This window comes from Thalassophryne amazonica, chromosome 12 (assembly GCF_902500255.1).
Source record: "Thalassophryne amazonica chromosome 12, fThaAma1.1, whole genome shotgun sequence".
NCBI classification, from domain to species: domain Eukaryota; kingdom Metazoa; phylum Chordata; class Actinopteri; order Batrachoidiformes; family Batrachoididae; genus Thalassophryne; species Thalassophryne amazonica.
Genome location: NC_047114.1, coordinates 77,737,601 through 77,758,122, shown reverse-complemented (window position 1 = coordinate 77,758,122; position 20,522 = coordinate 77,737,601). Strand labels below are relative to the sequence as shown.

General features: G+C 43.4%; 1 protein-coding gene across 4 annotated transcripts in view; it reads right to left on the bottom strand.

The window, feature by feature from the left end:
- The window catches only part of cables1 (Cdk5 and Abl enzyme substrate 1), a 56,423-nt gene that overhangs the window by 22,344 nt on the left and 13,557 nt on the right, over nucleotides 1-20,522 (bottom strand). For 2 of the 4 annotated variants that reach the window (XM_034183886.1, XM_034183885.1), the window contains exons 2-4: nucleotides 8,565-8,636; nucleotides 8,354-8,446; nucleotides 1,234-1,311 (exon numbers count right to left, since the gene is read on the bottom strand). In XM_034183886.1, the coding sequence (XP_034039777.1) occupies nucleotides 1,234-1,311; nucleotides 8,354-8,446; nucleotides 8,565-8,636 (243 nt within the window). The remainder of the gene's footprint in view (nucleotides 1-1,233; nucleotides 1,312-8,353; nucleotides 8,447-8,564; nucleotides 8,637-20,522) is intronic. The other 2 variants (XM_034183887.1, XM_034183888.1) reach the window with 1 other exon arrangement.

Below are 20,522 nucleotides of genomic sequence, written 5' to 3'. Positions count from 1 at the left end.
GTGTGTTATATAACAATAGACGCAATAATGAAAGTTTTAAACATATTTAAAAAAAAAAAAGTCTGAATAAACTGTGATCCACAACACATGAATAGCCAGATTTGATGGCCTCTGATTTGCATCAATCTTTTCCAAAAGCAGGTGAAAGTGGACAAGCAGGTACAACATGGGACCTCCTTCTGATCCTCCTCCAGCAAAAAGCATGTTGTGCACCTACTGGGAATCATATGTACTTGGGTGTAATCAGCAATACTCTATACACTTGTATGTAAGCAGATATAAAATAGTAGTACAAATCTGAATTTGGGTTAAAAAAAATAAATAATAATAATTAAATAAATAAATAAACTTGGGCCACCCCCAAATTTGGAAATCGGGAAGGAAATTGGGGCCAAAACTCAGCAATGGGAGACCGGCCTTAATGGCTAAAACAGTAAAGCCAGCAGCTGTTATGACCCCCATGCCCTCCAAAAAAGGATGAGTGCCTAGAAATCACTGGAGCCATTAAAGCAACAAGCATTCAGCAGCTCTCACACCCGGCTGAGTTCTGTGCCATAACAGGCAGAGTTACACCTCAGCTGACTTCCATAACCAGCATTCAGCACAGTCGCCCTGAGCAGGCGCACCACTCAGCAAGAGTCATTATTTTTAAATGGCACTTGGTGGAATCTCTGCCACCTCTTTTCTACTCCACTCAGTACGAACCGCGGCAGGCCCAGTGCAACTCCAGACAATCTTATTGTACACTCTGTCCTCAAGTCTTGACATTTTATTCATGTCCTGCGTAAAAACTGGACAGCGAGTTGCGCTGAGCTTCCACCAGGCCGCACTGAGCCGAGTGCAAGGTGGATGACATGGCAGAGAGTCCGGGTGAGCTCCTGAAGTGTTTAAAACTGGGACAAGTTTAACCAACCTTTCCAGGTTTGTGCTGATCTATGCAGAGCAGCTTGCCGACTTCCCCCAGGACACACACGAGCCGTGCCGACACGCTGCTCGCAAGAACTCTCCCAGGTGTGACAGCTGCTTTCAGCTACGGTGCAGTCTGGACTGTTATTTCGATCCAGTGTTATATATACTACTTTTTAAAAAGGTAAAATTGCATCCACCAAAACCAGGCCTTAGCATTATATGCAGAGAGAGAAAGCATTCACAGGAGAGAAAGGGATGAAAAACAAAAGGGAGAGAGGGAGGCTAGAGGTAGTTACAAAGTATGGCATGCCGTCGGATACATACCCTGTTTGGCTACAATCTCGATAGGGCAGGACAGAAAATACACTATAGAAGGATCTTCTGCCACTGATAAGGACTATCCTATAAAAACAAAGATGGTAAACAAGCTAATCAATATCTAGCTGATAGGATCCACAGGTCAAGAAGGAGAGTGTGCAGTAAATAAGAATGAAGAGAATGAGAATGTGCATGTCTGTGCAGCGTTGCAGCACATATTCAGTCGTTTGGGGTAATCATGATGCATTTTTAGTTTAAAAAAAAAAAATCATGTATTTTTAAATGATCTTTTTTCAAAATAACTGGAGTGACGACGTATCAGCCGCATAAAAAAAACCCCCTCATATTTCTTTTCATAACTGCAGCTCACACATACAAATCTTACAGCTGAGCCTAAATAAACAGCAGGAAATATCTGTGTAAGGTACAGTTACCTGACAAACCGCTCTGAAAGGCATCATACTGTGAACAAAAACCTCTTTAAACCACTGTTCATTACATACGGTTGGGATTTCTTGTTTAAAACACCCACGAATTTGGGGCGACATGTCAGAACTCGTAATTTGGCCTCGTTTTAGATTTCTGTAACATGTCACAGAAATCCTGCCCATTGACCCCGTATGTGCTGTGCGTGACACACCCACAAGGCCTGTGGGAGAAAAAAAAAAGATTCCATTCAAAGCAAAGAGGGCGTGGCAAACAGAAGCACCTTTCCTTTTAAATGAATAGGCGCAGAAAAAACGCCTTAAATCTGAAAAATTGGATTTTTATGATGCATCACCTCAGTGTCTGCATCAGGGGCCACAACACTTCCAGGATAACCCGAAACATTTACAAATACCAAAAACCATCTTGCTAATTGAACTAACTTACTTAAATAAATATTTTTGAAAAAACAAAAACAAAACAACAACTTGCAAACAGAAGAAAAATATATAAACGGCAGCTTATGCAACAATTTAATGTAACACACCCAGGCAAAAATGCTCTGCAAAGCTTCACAACACAACAGCGATACTAACAACACAGCAAAAGTAGGCACGAGTTCGCAAACAGCAGCTTCTGCCGGAAGACTTTATCTGACGGACTGTTCAGTGCATTGGGGTGTTTCACTCTTCATCTCAGCAGAGTTGAGTAAGTTTACCCTTACGCTACAATTCTGGGACAATTCTGGCAACTGTGGTTACCAGAGTTACCAAAATACCAGAAAACTCAGCCACATGGGGTGTGCAGCCAGTATATTCTGAGTGCCGGTCCCAAGCCCGGATAAATGAGGAGGGTTGCGTTAGGAAGGGCATCCGGCATAAAACAAGCCAACCCAACTATGCAGACTTAGAATTGAATTCCCATACCAGATCGGTCGCGGCCCGGGTTAACAACGTCCGCCACCGGTGCTATTTTCCAACAGGGTGCCGGTGGAAATTGGACTACTGCTGGGCGAAGACGACGAAGAAGAGGAGGAAAACATTGCCACGAACAGCGGGAGAAGAAGAAAACTAGAAGGGTGGAAATGAGAGTGGGGACTTTGAATATTGGTAGTATGACTGGTAAAGGGAGAGAGCTGGCTGATATGATGGAAAGGAGAAAGGTAGACATATTGTGTGTGCAAGAGACCAAGTGGAAGGGAAGTAAGAGCAGGAGCATCGGCGGTGGGTACAAGTTGTTGTACCATGGTGAGGACAGGAAGAGAAATGGTGTTGGGGTCATTTTAAAGGAAGAGTATGTTAAAAGTGTGTTGGAGGTTAAGAGAGTGTCTGACAGGGTGATGAGTGTGAAGTTGGAAATTGAAGGGGTGATGATGAATATCATCACTGCAAATGCCCCACAGGTAGGTTGTGAGATGAAGGAGAAAGAAGATTTCTGGAGTGTGTTAGATGAGTTGGTGGAGAGTGTGCCCAAGCATGAAAGAGTGGTGATAGGAGCAGACTTCAATGGGCATGTTGGTGAAGGGAACAGAGGTGATGAGGAAGTAATGGGTAGATATGGTATCAAGGATAGGAATGGGGAAGGACAGATGGTAGTTGATTTTGCAAAAAGGATGGAAATGGCTGTGGTGAATACCTACTTTAAGAAAAGGGAGGAGCACAGGGTAACATATAAGAGTGGAGGAAGGTGCACACAGGTGGACTACATTCTTTATAAGAGATGCAAGCTAAAAGAAATCACAGACTGTAAGGTGGTAGCAGGAGAGAGTGTCACTAGACAGCATAGGATGGTTGTTTGTAGAATGACTTTAGAGGTAAAGAAGAAGAAGAGAGCGAGAGCTCAACAAAGGATCAGATGGTGGAAGCTGAAGGAGGAAGACTGTTGTGTGAAATTTAGCGAGCAGGTGAGAGAAGCACTAGTTGGAGGGGAAGCAATTTTGGACAACTGGAAACGTACTGCAGATGTGGTGAGGGAGACAGCTAGGGCAGTACTGGGTATGACATCTGGACAGTGGAAGCAAGACAAGGAGACTTGGTGGTGGAATGAAGAGGTCCAGGAAAGCATAAGGAGAAAGAGGATGGCGAAAAGGTTTTGGGATAGTCGGAGAGATGAAGAAAGTAGACAGGAGTACAAGGAGATGCGGCATAAGGCGAGAAGAGAGGTGGCAAAAGCAAAGGAAAAGGCATATTGCGAGCTGTACAAGAAGTTGAATAGTAAGGAAGGAGAAAAGGACTTGTACCGATTGGCCAGACAAAGGGACAGAGCTGGAAAGGATGTGCAGCAGGTTAGGGTGGTAAAAGATGCACATGGTAATGTGCTGACAAGTGAGGAGTGTGTGCTGAGAAGGTGGAGGGAATATTTTGAAGAGTTGATGAATAAAGAAAATGAGCGAGAGAAAAGGCTGGATGATGTGGTGAGAGTAAATCAGGAAGTAAAAGAGATTAGCAAGGAAGAAGTGAGGGCTGCTATGAAGAGGATGAAGAGTGGAAAGGCAGTTGGTCCAGATGACATTCCAATGGAGACATGGAAATGTCTAGGAGAGATGGCAGTAGAGTTTCTAACCAGATTGTTTAATAAAATCTTGGAAAGTGAGAGGATGCCTGAGGAGTGGAGACGAAGTGTGCTGGTTCCTATTTTCAAGAACAAGGGTGATGTGCAGAGCTGCTGTAACTACAGAAGCATAAAGCTGATCAGCCACAGCATGAAGTTATGGGAAAGAGTGGTAGAAGCTAGGCTTAGAAAACAGGTGAAGATCTGTGAGCAGCAATATGGTTTCATGCCGAGAAAACGCACTACAGATGCAATGTTTGCTCTGAGAATACTGTTGGAAAAGTACAGAGAAGGACAGAAAGAGTTACATTGTGTGTTTGTGGACTTAGAAAAAGATTATGATAGGGTGCCAAGAGAAGAGTTGTGGCATTGTATGAGGAAGTCTGGAGTGGCAGAGAAGTATGTTAGGGTAGTGCAGGACATGTACAAGAATAGTGTGACAGCGGTGAGATGCGCAGTTGGAATTACAGACTCATTCAAGGTGGAGGTGGGATTACACCAAGGATCAGCTCTGAGTCCTTTCTTGTTTGCAGTGGTGATGGACAGGTTGACAGATGAGATCATACAGGAGTCCCCATGGACTATGATGTTTGCAGATGACATTGTGATCTGTAGTGAGAGTAGAGAGCAAGTTGAGTCTAGTCTGGAGAAGTGGAGATATGCTTTGGAGAGAAGGGGAATGAAAGTCAGTAGAAGCAAGACTGAGTACATGTGTGTAAATGAGAGGGAGCCCAGTGGAATAGTGCAGTTACAAGGAGTAGAAGTGGTGAAAGTAGATGAGTTTAAATATTTGAGGTCAAGTGTTCAAAGTAATGGAGAGTGTGGTAGAGAGGTGAAGAAGAGAGTGCAGGCAGGGTGGAGTAAGGTGGCAGGAGTGATTTGTGACCGAAGAATATCAGCAAGAGTGAAGGGAAAAGTTTACAAAACAGTAGTGAGACCAGCTATGTTGTATGGTTTAGAGACAGTGGCACTAACAAAAAGACAGGAGGCAGAGCTGGAGGTGGCAGAGCTGAAGATGTTGAGATTCGCTTTGGGAGTGACAAGAATGGACAAGATTAGGAATGAACATAGAGGGACAGCTCAGGTGAGATGGTTTGGAGACAAAGTCAGAGAGGCGAGATTGAGATGGTTTGGACATGTACAGAGGAGGGACCCAGGGTATACGAGGGCTGTCAATAAAGTAACGGTCCTTTTTATTTTTTTCAAAAACTATATGGATTTCATTCATATGTTTTTACGTCAGACGTGCTTGAACCCTCGTGCGCATGCGTGAGTTTTTCCATGCCTGTCGGTGACGTCATTCGCCTGTGAGCACTCCTTGTGGGAGGAGTCGTCCAGCCCCTCGTCGGAATTCCTTTGTCTGAGAAGTTGCTGAGAGACTGGCGCGTTGTTTGATCAAAATTTTTTCTAAACCTGTGAGACACATCGAAGTGGACACGGTTCGAAAAATTAAGCTGGTTTTCAGTGAAAATTTTAATGGCTGATGAGAGATTTTGAGGTGATTCTGTCGCTTTAAGGACTTCCCACGGTGCGAGACGTCGCGCAGCGCTCTCAGCCGCCGTCGTCAGCCTGTTCAAGCTGAAAACCTCCACATTTCAGGCTCTATTGATCCAGGACGTCGTGAGAGAACAGAGAAGTTTCAGAAGAAGTCGGTTTCAGCATTTTATCCGGATATTCCACTGTTAAAGGAGATTTTTTTAATGAAAGACGTGCGGACGGGTCCGCGCGTCGATTCACAGCTGACGCGACGCTCCGCCACAGGAAAAACACCTCTGTTGAAAGCCTTAAGGACAAGTTGGAACATGTCCTGCTGTTAAACAATTTCTCATATACTCACTCCACTGAAAGCCATCAAAAGCCGCCTGGATTTTACAAATGGTTATCAACACGGAGGTGTTTTTCCTGTGCCGCCGCACCGCGTCGGCTGCGTCCCGACGCGCGGACCTGTCCGCATGTCTTTCATTTAAAAAATCTCCTTTAACAGTGGAATATCCGGATAAAATGCTGAAACCGACTTCTTCTGAAACTTCTCTGTTCTCTCACGATGTCCTGGATCAATAGAGCCTGAAATGTGGAGGTTTTCAGCTTGAACAGGCTGACGACGGCGGCTGAGAGCGCTGAGCGACGTCTCGCACCGTGGGAAGTCCTTAAAGCGACAGAATCACCTCAAAATCTCTCATCAGCCGTTAAAATTTTCACTGAAAACCAGCTTAATTTTTCGAACCGTGTCCACTTCGATGTGTCTCACAGGTTTAGAAAAAATTTTGATCAAACAAAGCGCCAGTCTCTCAGCAACTTCTCAGACAAAGGAATTCCGACGAGGGGCTGGACGACTCCTCCCACAAGGAGAGCTCACAGGCGAATGACGTCACCGACAGGCGTGGAAAAACTCACGCATGCGCACGAGGGTTCAAGCATGTCTGACGTAAAAACATATGAATGAAATCCATATAGTTTTTGAAAAAAATAAAAAGGACCGTTGCTTTATTGACAGACCTCGTATAGGGAGAAGGATGCTGAGGATGGACCCACCAGGCAGGAGGAGAAGAGGGAGACCAAAGAGGAGGTTCATGGATGTGCTGAGAGAGGACATGCAGGTGGTTGGTGTGACAGAGAAAGATACAGAGGACAGGGTGAGATGGCAACGATTGATCTGCTGTGGTGACCCCTAACGGGAACAGCCGAAAGACAAAGAAGAAGAAGAAGAGGTTACCAGAATTCTGTAAAAATTACAGTGAATATGTAAATAGTTTTATATAAAATATGCCAGTTTTACAGTGTAAACCTGTTGTAATTTAATTGTCGATTTAGAAGATAAAATCTCTGCAAGACAGTGACCTTATGTTTAATTATCCTCAAAATGTAGTTTAAACAGACACATAACATCTTTTCAAACTCTTAATTATCAGTGTTTTACTGTATTATACTTTAAACTGGCTTTTAACACCTAGTGGGGAGGTGACATGTTTTATTTTTACGTGCTGTTTTAAAATTTTATTGTTTTATTTTTGTGAATTTGTGTTTTTAATGTTAAGCCCTTTGGACACCAGTCGGTACTGTAAAGCACTCCATAAATAAATGCTGACTGATTGTAAACTGTAGTATACTGTAAAATCTAACTGTATTGTACAGTTTTTGGTATTACGGTTTTTCTGTTTAGACTATAGTCATTTGTAATGGCATATGTTTATTTTAACTTATTTTACATTTTAACATATTTGTACTGTTAAATTCACAGTTCAGTTTCGTCCTACATTTTACACATTACTGCTGTAAATTAAACACTTCTCCATTGTTTTTCTTTTAACAGTTTTTAATGTCGTGATTTCACAGTTAATTTCAGACTTTTTTTTTTATTTACAGTGTATTTATATTTTCATGTTTTCTTATACTATTTTGCAATGCACTGAAGAGTAAAGTCAGTTAAAGTCCTCCAGGCAGAAACCTCGTTTGTTCTGTCGCAGGCACGTTACCATATTAAATCGCTAACTGTGTGACAGGCAATACTTGTATTCTGCATGTTTACAAGTATTTTCAATTTGTAAGACTTTTTTCTGATGCAACTACCTGTTGTATTGATGTAGGTGTTTTTATTGCATTTGTAAATGCTTTCAGAATTTGCTAGTGTTGTCTTAATTTGGAAGTGTTGTGGCCCCTATGGCCACCACAGAAGGCTGACAAAAACAGCTACACTTTCAAATACAATTGCGTGTGCACATATACTTCACTCGGACATATTCAGAGAGAATATCAAACAGATCAAACTCAAAACAGAAAAGTGATGATGCAGGTTGCCCTTCACAACACAACAATCTTTACACAGGCAGTGTATCGTCCTGCAACAACCTTTTCAAAATCTGGCATTTGAAGTTACAGTCACCCTTTTGTACTTTGTGACGATAACGTGTGATTTAGCTTTAAGCAGAGGGATTGCATGATGAGATTCCAGATTTATTGTACTGATCAGATAAAAGTCACCCACTGTTGTATGTGTATGTGTAGGTTGGCACACTGTGAGCCCGCTCAGCCCGCTTCTTGGAGATGTGGCTTGTAATGTGAGAAACAAACTGCACTTCATTGACTGGGGCAGACTGCCATTTATCCACTGAGGACTTGTATTGACTTGGGATGCCGTTGTTTGCCTTCATACCTTCCACTGCGCATATCATGTTGCTTCATGTTCTTTATGAAGTGGATCTTCTTGAAGCTCTTTGGTCGAGGTGAACCTGATAGGGTTCGGCATCTAAAATGTAACGCAGACAAAAACATTAGTGTAGTAAAAACATGACAAGTGTGTCACTGGGATATGTTACACCGAACTGTAGCGGCGCAAAAAAAAAAAAAGCTGTGACGCGTTCTACCTGCGTAGAGGAGCGTTCTCCTCAATGTCTTCTAGTGTTTCCAAGGAAGAGCGCTGAGAGATGAGTCTTCGTCTGGGAAGACGGAACATACTACATTAGGTAACTGGATTTTAAAAAACATCAACAACGGGTATTTACAAACAGATTCATGCAAATTAATCCTTTGTTTTGCGAGATCATAATCTATGATTGTGTGTGACATTGAAATTTGAATCACATATTGAAATTTGAACCACATTATTCTCAACATAGATTTCCACCATGTTTAATCGGTTCAAAGCAAGAGTTATGATCTTTCATGGTCACCTAAGGTCAAAGGTGAAGAGGCCAGTAAAAAGGTGATATATGACTTCTTATCATATACCTATAAATGATACGCCAATATGATTGGATAAAACACTAAAGAATAAATAGCAATACACCCTTTTCGCGGACAGGTAATATTTTTCATACCACCCGAGTAATCAGCCAATCAGGTATCACGTACAATTCTTTCCGCCTCGCTTCGAAAACAGCGCTTGGAACTTGAGGTGGATGGATGATGAAAGAAGCAAAACACCTTCGCAATTTATGTCGATATTTTGATGAATTTCTTCATTTACAGCAGCTTCATTAAACAAATGTACTCGAATGATTATCAGCACGACGGCGAGCTTACAGGCTAACCTCCGCTAACACTAGAGGACAGTTGCCAGTTATAGCTTCTGAAACAAGGGAGAAAAAAAAGAAACAGCACAATTCAGCTGAAGCATTAGTGGACGTAAAATATTCTGTGTCTGTAAAGAGCTTCACCTCTTGTTCCACGTGTGTATTTCCCACCGGTGTCACGTACGTCCACTAATGCTTCAGCTGAACTGTGCTGTTTCTTTTTTTTCCCTCCCTTGTTTCAGAAGCTATAACTGGCAACTGTCCTCTAGTGTTAGCGGAGGTTAGCCTGTAAGCTCGCCGTCGTGCTGATAATCATTCGAGTACATTTATTTAATGAAGCACCTGTAAATGAAGAAATCATCAAAAATTCATCAAAATATCAATGTAAATTGCGAAGGTGTTTTGTTTCTTTCATCATCCATCCACCTCAAGTTCCAAGCGCTGTTTCCTAAGCGAGACGGAAAGAATTGTGACACCGGTCGGCATCACCGTGATTGCTCTCACTACCTCCAATTCGCTTACTGAGTCGGTAAGCTCCACAGCGGGCCACTCACACCGCCCCCCCCGTCTGCTGTGCCGAGCTGTATGCAGCAACAGGTCCAGAGACTATGCTCGCTGTTTTGATGCGCAGTGCCCGTTGCATGGTCTCGGTAACGCAGCTTCAGAGCTCCGTGGCCATGACTTGGATTCTTTTTGGGTCCCGCATCCGTACCCCCGGAAGCAGTGAGCGAAGGGAGAGCGCGCGCATTGTGTTCTGCGTGCATTTATCATTTATAGGTATATGATAAAATCATTATCAAGTTGTTTTACCAATGAACAACTTGATAACTGATAATATTAGTGTTGAATAGTACCTGTCTAAAGGTCCTCTATGCTGTATATAAACACTGAGCTCACATTTTGACCTTGCCCTTTCACCTCGATTTTTCTCTAAATTTCTTCCGGGTACTCCGGTGTCCCGTCGAGATGAGGTGCGTCGCGCTACTGGGCATATCGCTCTACCCCGGACTTGAAGACGTCACCCGTCGAGATGAGGTGCCTCGCGCAACTGCACATGTGGAGATGATGTAACTCGCTCGACATGCAACGGCACATGCGCCTTTTTTGGTTTTTTTCCCAGTCAAAGTTTTTTTTATTAACTGTATTCAGTGTATTTATAGCCTAGTAAGTAAAACATTTTCTGTATTTTACGTTAGGAGCATAAATGTATGTATATGTATATTTTGCCTGTCAAAATACGCTAACTCCAGGTTAAAAATACTTATCGTTTTATAGTGAGTAGATTTTATACATTACTACGTTCGGATGAACAATTTATACATTTACTTGCCCATCAAAATAAGCAAACTTCGTCAAGTAATTTTTTCAGTGCATGCATGTGCAGTTACGCGAGGAACCTCATCTCGATGAAGCAAGTCATCTCAACAGAACACCGGTTTCCTCCCACAATCAAAAACATGGTTGCTTAGGGTCTGCTGCTTCCTCTGCCCCTGACCAAGAAAGTGTCTACATCTGGAGTTGGTCCCGAGGCGCCAGTCCATGGCTGCTCACTGCTCCTCGTGGTTGGATTGTGTCTAATTCTAATTAGGATGGGTTACATGCAGAGGACAGATTTCATTTTATGTATGTACTAACTGGATCCAGGATGCATCATTCCTGAATCCTGCACTGCAGAATGCTTTGTCTTAGCACAAGTTATTCCACTTCCTCAAACTTGTATATTTTTAAAACTGCTGATCCACCACATTAGTGCTGCCAGCGTGTTCTAGAATGAAACAACGCAATGTGGTCTGACTGGAATTTTACCTGGATAAAACAGGTTTCATTCAGTATTTTTGAGAGGAACCCAGAAAATTAATTCACAGTCTAGTTGTGTCATGTGCACAGGGCCATCAGGGCACGTATACTTAGTCAATTTGGCTGCTCCCTTGTTCTCACTCAGGGTCACTACAGCAGACCAGAGGTGGATCTGCATATTGATTTGGCACAAGATTTACGCCGATGCCCTTCCTGATGTAGCACCCTTCCTGTTTTTGAGTATTATGTCCCAGGAATATTTTAATTTGAAGAGGAATGCATTATGTTAATTGTAGAGTATGTGGGCGGATGATGTTGTGGTTGGTCTGTTGTGAGGTCTTGTTTTTCTCAGACAGGATGGAAAGTGAATGTTGTAACCCAACTTGATAGCATTATATGTGAAGTGAATGAGTAGTCTGGTTCACGTTAATGTCTCTGGCATTTGTAAGGTCTGGAAAACGTCTCTTGCATTAGAAGCACCCGTCGCTCCAGTTCATCTCTAGCAGTCGGATTAAAGTCCTCTCTAGTACAGATGCGTTCTGGTGAAATGTTTGTGCCAGGTGGGGTGAGTGTACGGTCACTGTATTTTTGATGGATTGTAAGAATTCACTAAGATTTGCAGTGGAAAACTGACAGAATGTCACACATATTTGAAACTGAGGGCTACATTGAGATTATTTCTTCTCTGACAGAAATTGTGTTATGTTGAGAGCAGCCAGGAGGTTCAGACCCTCACCTCTGCTGATCAGTTCCTCCTTTTTCAGAGAGATATCATTGAGTATATGTCACCAAATGGTTCAATAAACTTGTAGACCAATCAGGGTTAAAGTTACAGTGTGTAGGAGTTAGTGACATCTAGTGCCGAGATTGCAGACTGCAATATACTGTCACCAGCCACAATCTTGTTTCCCTGCTTATCTGGCAACAGGGATTCATGCTCCTTTGTCTTCTCTTGCGATTAGAAGTATGTGTTTGTGTGTGTTGTCATTTCGGCTGCTCCCGTCTTGGGACGGGGTTGCCACAGCGGATACAGCCAGATCTGCATTAGTAATTGGCACAAGTTTTACACCGGATACTCTGTGTCAGCCTGATCCCGTCAGATCTAAGCAGTGCAGAGCTAAGCAGTGCAGCATCTGGTTCGTACTTGGATGGGAGACCTCTTCGGAACACCAGCAGCCGTGTGTGTGTGTTTCTTTGGGTGAAACTGGAGTTGCGTCAGGAAGGACATCTGGCGATTAGAAATATGTATGGTCCCCAATTTCACATTAATTAGGGTTGTCAAATTTATGAGCCTGTACTAGCAACCATTGTTGCAAGTACTTGTACACTAATGAGCAGATGTTTATGAATGCTATACTCCATTTCTGCTCAGAAACGCCCCCAAAATCCTGCTGACTATAGCTTTAAGTGATACCTGCCCTTGGGAGATTTCACACTAGTAGGTTTACTCAAAAGCCTAATCGGTTTTCAGGAAGTTGAGGCAACAGTTTTGCCTTTTTTCCCCTCTGCATTAAAAATTGCAGCATTTTCCTAACAGTTCGTCAGAAAACCTGACAAAGTGTAGGAGCTCGAAATGATCTTGCTATATTTTCAGGTAGATCTGAATAAAGAAGAAAAGTTTGAGAAAAAAAAAAAACAGGTTGTTTTGGCAAGTGTGCATTTCACAAGAGTGAAGGCAGTGTAATTGTTCTCTAATTTTTAATGACCATACAATTTATAAACTTTAAACTAGATTAATCTCAAAGCACATCAAAATGTGTTAATAAGACAGTTCGGAGTCCTCTTAAAGTGGCCTTGGGGTCGTGTGGCGGCAGTGGGATTGAACTATTGGATGAAACCTGGTGATGCAGCAACAATGCCAGAAAAAGATGCCTATTCCTCGACAGCCGTGGTGTTGTGAAAGTGTAGGAACACGGACCCACAACAGGGGGGGCTCAAATGAACGGACAATGGAGGAAGTCAAATAACAACACTTTACTGTTGTGAATAAGCACAACAAACACAGCAGATTACAATAGTAGACAAAGAAGTCAATTCACAAAATGTGTCACGTGGGCAGGCTCGAAGATAAGAGACGTCTGTCCAAAGCAGAACCGGAACCACACAATTTCCTCTGCCACCGAGCCCCGGGAATACTGGAGCCGCCAAGTCCCGAACTCCCAGGTGGCCACTGCCTCCGCTTGTCGGATCTGGTACTGCTGGCGAGGAACAAAAACAGTTAAATGTGGGTGCGTTTGCACCCAGCAACACGTATGGTGGGAAAACCACCTCCACCTCTCGTCGGAAGAAATGTCTGCTATCCAACGCACAAAGTAACAAAGTATTAATGTCAGGAAGACAACACAGTCGGCTGAGTACTTTACCTCCTTGGTAGAGCGATATCTCGGCAAAGAGGTGGAGATGTCGTCTTGCTGATATACCACTGAAGATCAGATGATTGATGACAGCTGTCGTAGGTGATAAGTGACAGCTGTCACCCCGGCTGCTCCTGTGAGGTGGCAGTGCCCTCTGGTGCCTGGAGCCCGCACTCCAGGCAGGGCGCCCTCTGGTGGTGGTGGGCCAGCAGTACCTCCTCTTCAGCGGCCCACACAACACGTGGTCTGACTTATCCAGCTCTCTAAATTGTCACAGGAGAAGGATGATGTCACATCGAACATTAGTCACATGATGACTTTCAGGCATTGGTCACCTCCCACCCCACCCCAAGCTGACTGACTCTTTTGACTCTTGTCTGTTCACTGAATATAAAAAAAGTTTCATTTCCAGCCTTCTGTTTGAGTGTGATGTACTCCATTTTTAAATTATTTTGCTGGTGATGTACAGTGCAGAGAGTCTATGTTTTCTTGTCTGCTGCAGCAGTCTGACTCCTCGCTCAAAGACTTGCGTCGTCCCTTCTTGTCTGGCATACAATGGCCACTCAGCCTGTGTTAGCTTAAACTCTGAGATGCTCAAGGACACAGTCATCTTTTGTTAAAGGACATGTCACACTCAAATCATAACAACTTAGATTTAGACTGTTAGTCACCATCCGATGGTACACTGGGATTGCTTTGTGCACTTCAGTGACGGTCTCAAAATATGTATACGCCATTTGCAACAAACAGCTACGGAAACTGCCGAAAACAGCGTACTCATTTTTCCATGTTTACGTAGCTTTGAGGGAACATCCTAACGCTCTGTTGAATGGGATGTAGCTGCTAACGTTAACAATGGAACTGCAGACGTTTACATAAGTGTGATGTTGTGTTATGATGACTCATTTTAAGTGATAATTGTTCATTTTGATGCAGTTACTGTAAAAGCAGCAGCCGATCTCCAATGTGAGAAGACAGTGCATATGCATGTTTATCATGAATGCAGGCTGTTAAAACCAGTCTGCTAGAGGCTCAGCTTTGTGCACACTTGTAAGTGTTGCCATCGATGTAACTGTGTTCAGGCAGCCTGAAAAGCAGTTGAAAGTTCCGCATGTATGTTCATTGTGGGAGCTATAATGGGGTTCAAACTGTGTAGTGCTCCGGTACAGACAGCAGACTCCACATACATCAAGATCCAAAATCCACCAAACTCTCTCAAAGTAAAATTAACAAAGTCCACTAGCTCTACAGAGAACAAAATGTAAAGCCCACACCATCAAAGAAGTCATTACACACAAGTCACACCCAATTACCAGCCAGAGAATAATGTCCAGGTCCATACTATCAAAGAGGTCCCAACTAGCGCAGCCATGCACGTATGGCAGGTGATTGCCAGCCGGAGAATAATGTCCAGGTCCACGCCATCAAAGAGGTCGCAATGGGCACAGTCACGCATGGCTGGCACGCAATCGCCAGCCAGAGAATAATGTCCAGTTCCGTGCTATCAAAGAGGTCCCAATTGGCACAGTGATGTAGGGATGGCACACAATCGCCAGCCACAGAATGATGCCAAGGTCCACGTCATCAAAGAGGTCCCAAATGGCACTGTGATGCATGGATGGTGCGCAATTGCCACTCAGAGAATAATTTCCAGGTCCACGTCATCAAAGAGGTCCTGACTGGCACACTCATGCACGGATGTTGCGCGATCGCCTGGCGGAGAGCATTGTCCAGGTCCATGCCATCAAAGAGGCCCCGACGGGCACAGTCACCATCAAAGCTTGTAAAATAAAATATAACATCTTTCAATGTACACGCAGTATAAAATAATTAATTTTGACCCTCAAGGTTTATGCTCTTTGTGAAATAATGTTTCTGTATGCATAGTTAAACAACAGTAAGTATCCAAAATCAAACTTTAAAAATTGTTAAAACACTGCAATATTTCAGCAGACCCTGCTGCAGCTCCCTCCATATCATAATCAGGGCGACGTTCCCGACCATATCTGATAAATCCAAGCCATCACTTTCAAATAAAAGCTCAGATGGTTTGTTATCGGATGCAGCAGTTTTCGTGTCACTCTCTTGGCTATCGGGACGTTTCTCTGTGTTTGCTAAAATGTACATCACACACATTGAGAAATTCCAAGGAAGACATTTTCCAGAAATGCCCCTGCTGATGAGCGTGAGAGGAATAATTAGCAATTAAATACGAGGTCTGTGAGTAAAGTATCCGACCTTATTATTTTTTTAAAAAAACCATATGGATTTGAATCACGTGTGATTACATCAGCCAAGCTTGAACCCTTGTGGGCATGCAAGAGTTTTTTCACGCCTGTCAGTGACGTCATTCGCCTGTGAGCACGCCTTGTGGAAGGAGTGGTCCAGCCCCCTCGTCAGAATTCCTTTGTCTGAGAAGTTGCTGAGAGACTGGCGCTGTGCTTGATCAAAATTTTTTCAAAAACTGTGAGGCACATCCGAGTGGACACCATTCGAGAAATTCAGCTGGTTTTCGGTGAAAATTTTAACGGCTGATGAGAGATTTTGTATTGTTTCTATTGCTGTAAGGACTTCCCATGGAGCGGGACGTCGCGCAGCGCTCCGAGGCAACGTCGTCATCCTGTTTCAAGCTAAAAACCTCCAAATTTAAGCCTCTGTTGACCCAGGACGTCGTGAGAGAACAGAGAACTTTCAGAAGAGGTCAGAATCAGCAGTTTATCCGAACATTCCACTGTTAAAGGAGATTTTTTTAATGAAAGACGTGCGGACGGATTGGCGCGTCAGCTCGCAGCCGGCGCCACCACAGGAAAAACACCTCCGTTGGAAGCCTTAAGGACAAGTTGGAACATGCCCTGCTGTTAAACAATTTTCAGATACTCACTCAACTGAAAGCCACCAAAAGCCGCCTGGATTTTACAAATGGTTATCAACACGGAGGTGTTTTTCCTTTTCTAATAGACCTCGTACATTAGTGACACTGCATGTGCGTGGATAGACTTACGATCAAGAATACTTTGATGTTGTGTTGCTAACCAAGACGTTAAATAATGTGCAACATGCCTTTAATTTGTCAGGATTATGGGTCGTTTATTAACTTGCTGGTGAAATGCTGCACAAACGTGGGGTGGTTCAGGTCAAGTGTCATCAACGGCAGGGTCTGTCATTTAATGGCTTGCTAGAATAATGAGGGACTACAATATGATCTGTGCACAATGTCAACATTCATTTGTGACCTTAATTGATTTTGCTAAGGGGTCAGACTGCAGGTTTTATTACTATGTGACGGGTAGGCCTTTCTCCCAGAACATGTCAGGATTCTGTGGTTTTGTTCATTTAATGTGGCCACTGAGGATTATGTTGCAATTCTTGTTGCTAAACATGCAGTTACAACCTAATTTTGGAACAGCGCAGGCCTGTATGTGGGTTTGATTCTGAAACCGGCAGCTGATCACATAGAGTTGTTGAGTCGTGCAGTGCGTGTGTGAAATCAAGGCCATCTGTGCCTAAATGTGTTACACAAAGTGGCTGGAGTGCCAGATCGTTGTCCGCTTAACGGCTCCGATCCTGGAAAGCTCTGTTTATGATGGAGGAATCTTTTACTGTGTTGCTGATGAATAGCAGATGCAAGTTTCATCATCTTTTGTTTTTGTAAACGAATCACAGACGAGCACAGCAGTGTTGATGATTTAACACCCGTGTTTTACCTTTGTACCGAAGCATGCTTGGACACGGTTTATAACAAGCCAGACGTTCATCTTTGGAAAATAACTGACTGACTGCTGTCCTCATAGTCTTCAGGTTTTTGGTGCTTTTGGGCAACAACAGGTTTCAGTAACTAATATTTAACAACAGCATAATCTCTTTGTTCTTAAACTGGTTCCACTCAGTGTCCATGGATCGCTGCTAAACAGGCAGCCAGCCCACATTTCCACCAGTTTAATGTGGAACCGTAGTGGAAGTAAACCACTGCAGGCCTTCATGGTTCCCAATTCAGGTCCTGATCTTTTAAGCTTCAGAACACGGAAATAAATTCCTCATGTCGGGTAGCAATTATTTCACAACCTGATAAATTTTCTATTTCTGGTGGGGGGGGGCAGTATGCATAGTGTGCTGAATTCGATGCGTTATTGCATGTGTGCTCCTGAGTCCCTCATGCTCCATCTCCGGAGCAGAGTTTTGCAACCTTAATTGTGGTGTCAATGATGCATCTCTCTGTAGGCGCGCCAAGAAAACTGTCAGAAAGTGAAAGTTTACCGTGGCAACGTCCCAAAGCAATGATATTGGTAAAGTGTACCCACTATTCAGAACTCTGTAACCACAGAGACTAGTGAACAGGTGTTGATCTAAAATTAATCAGGAATGCTGTGTTTGTTTGACCTAATGGTGCATTTACACATAAGCAGGACATGTTACGAATGTCATATTTGCATCATTCTCTGCAAATTCCTGACATTCTTAACGTGACTTAACGCATCTGAATAGGTTTCTTATTAATGCGTGTTGGTGCATGATATTCCTGATTTTCATGGAGCATGTTTCTAGCTGTCAAAAAATCTTTCCATGTATGTCACACACCACCCTCATTTGGCCTCATGTCGTGGAGGTTGCAACTGAGCATGTTGATCAATCTTGATTAGTGGTGATCCTTAATAGAGTGTGACAGCATTCTTCTCTGACATGCGCACAATTAAACCCTGCTGCACAGCATTTGATGCATTATGCTGAAGGAGGACGGTACGTCAAGTCGGCTAACAGTCTCGTTCCAATGCTCATCCGCGTGTTCCTGCAGGTGTTCCACCTGCTGCAGGTGCCTGATGTTTGGGAAAACGAGCGAGACAACAGCCGCGTGGAGCCACACTTCTGGCTCTCTCAGTCTCCTCCTCCTCGCTGCACCACTCCATGGCACAGAGCCCAACTAAGCATGCAGTCACAAAGTTCTTCTGTTGTGGATTTTGAGGCGCAAACTGGAGCAATCTGAATTGTTCAGCAATTGACAGTTGGATGAGTATGGGTGTGTGTGGAAACAATTCACCTCATTCACAATGCGACAGAACGTAACGATGCGCTGTTACGCACGATAGTGCACAACAGTGCGGAACATTATTCTTGACCATGCGTAATGGTTCCTGATAATTCTCCAGCAACACGTGCCATTAATTGTAATGCGTGGTAACAGGTTGCAGCAGTTCCTGAGGTCACCTGACACCTCTGCTTCAAATCATCACATTTGTGATCAGCAGCCAAGAATGTGTACTTCGTGGCATTCGTGATTTGTCGTCGTTATGTGTAAACATAGCATAAAAAATAAAGTACAATCCTGATTTTGACCAAGATTAGATTACCCTTCATTGTATTTGAGTAACCACTGACACTAGACACCCCAAGTTTAAATTTGATCAAACTGAGCATTTCACCTAGAAAAGAATGGAAATACCAGTTTTGATCTTTTAACAATGATGAAACAACCTCTAGCTGGATGTTGGTATCTGCTCAAACTGTTCCATTGAAGAGATCAGTTTAGAATCTGACAAATCAAACTGGAATGTGCAGGTAGGAATCACTTGATATGTAGGGATAATTTAAGAAGAGGGGCTATTGTCGTTATTGTATGTAAATAAATTATAGACTGTGAAAATTTAAATATCTGTAATCTGTCCATATTAGGGTCATCATTTTCGGCACCTTCATACACATTTTCAAGTATCTGTTTACAGATCAGTTATTCTGTTTAGAAAAAAGAAGCATTTGTTATAACCATGATGTCTGAACAACAGTCAGAACTAATATGTGACCCAGTTGTGCAAAACTCCAGAAAAATAAAAGCTTGTATCACTCTTTTTTCCATCCACAGCTTGTGCTGGTTCATAGCAGAACGAAATCCTTCTTTAAACACTGCACATACTTGTAAGAGAGGATGTGGGTGTTTTAGGACAAACAGATGAAGTGAAAACTGATCTACATCTTCGGCTGACGATGCTGGACGACAACATGGACCAAATATTTTCTTAACAGACCTCTTGGCATACTGATTCATGATGAATATACACAGAGGAGTGGACAGAAAGCAGATATGAAACCATCCCTCATTTCCATGCGTTAGATTCTGAGGAGGATATGGCGTGAAGCAGCTCCGGCCTCGGAAAGTCTCCTTTGGCGACTCCTCAAAGGCTCAAAGAGACTTCCTGAATGGCAGCAGCACTGTAGGCCAAAGGTCTGAGGGAAGAGTGTGTCTGAGAGCCCCCTGGGAGAGGAAGCGGGAGACAGAAAACACAGAGCCCAGAGGCCAGGGCAACTTCTCAGAACGCCCGAGCATCCTGCCTGTCCCAGCCAGGGACCTCCGCACACGTTTCCACCAGCTGCCCTCCGAAAAACAAACCAGGCACTGTGCAGAGGGCTCCTCTGCCTGTGCACCGGCAGAATACAGCCCCGCTTCATTGACAAGTTACTGAGATGTCAGAATTCATTTTAAGTGGACATCTTACGAGCACATTCCTAAAGTAGGGTAGAGTCCACGGCTGCGTTCACACTACCAGCTCAAGCAATGTGAATCTGGTGGTTTCTGCATGCACATGACACATTTAGGTGAACAAGTCAAACTGTGCATAAACTCGGGCGGGTGGGAGAAGGGGACTGAAAGAACAGCACATTTGTCTGTCTTCAGCTAAGCCATTAATTCCCAATAACTCCAGTGGATCTGGTCAAAAGCCAACAGATCAGACTGGTTTTACCGGGCAGACTCCAGATGTGAATACAAAATTGTTTGCGTGTGAACAGGGCATTGCTTAAATGGACTATATGCACGGAGCGGTGCGAATAATTTCCGTTAAAATCTCTGATTGCTGTGTCGTTTCCGGTTATGGCGGATGACAGTGTTTGATTCTGTTCAATATCTGAAAACTTTCAATTTTCAATGTTTCTAGTATGTTTTTTTGTCATTGTTCATATTTTGTGTGTGTTTTTTTGTCATTGTTCATATTTTTGTGGTGTTCTCTGCATTTTCTGCCTGCTGATGTAATCCAGCCATCAACCACAGAGGTGCGCTGTTTGTTTAAAAAAAAAAAAAAAAAAAGAGCCATCCCCATTCTTTTCAAGTGGAACAACTACTCTATTCCTGCCCCTCGTCCCGGTGTTTGGGAGCAAAGAGAGCGACCAAAACCTC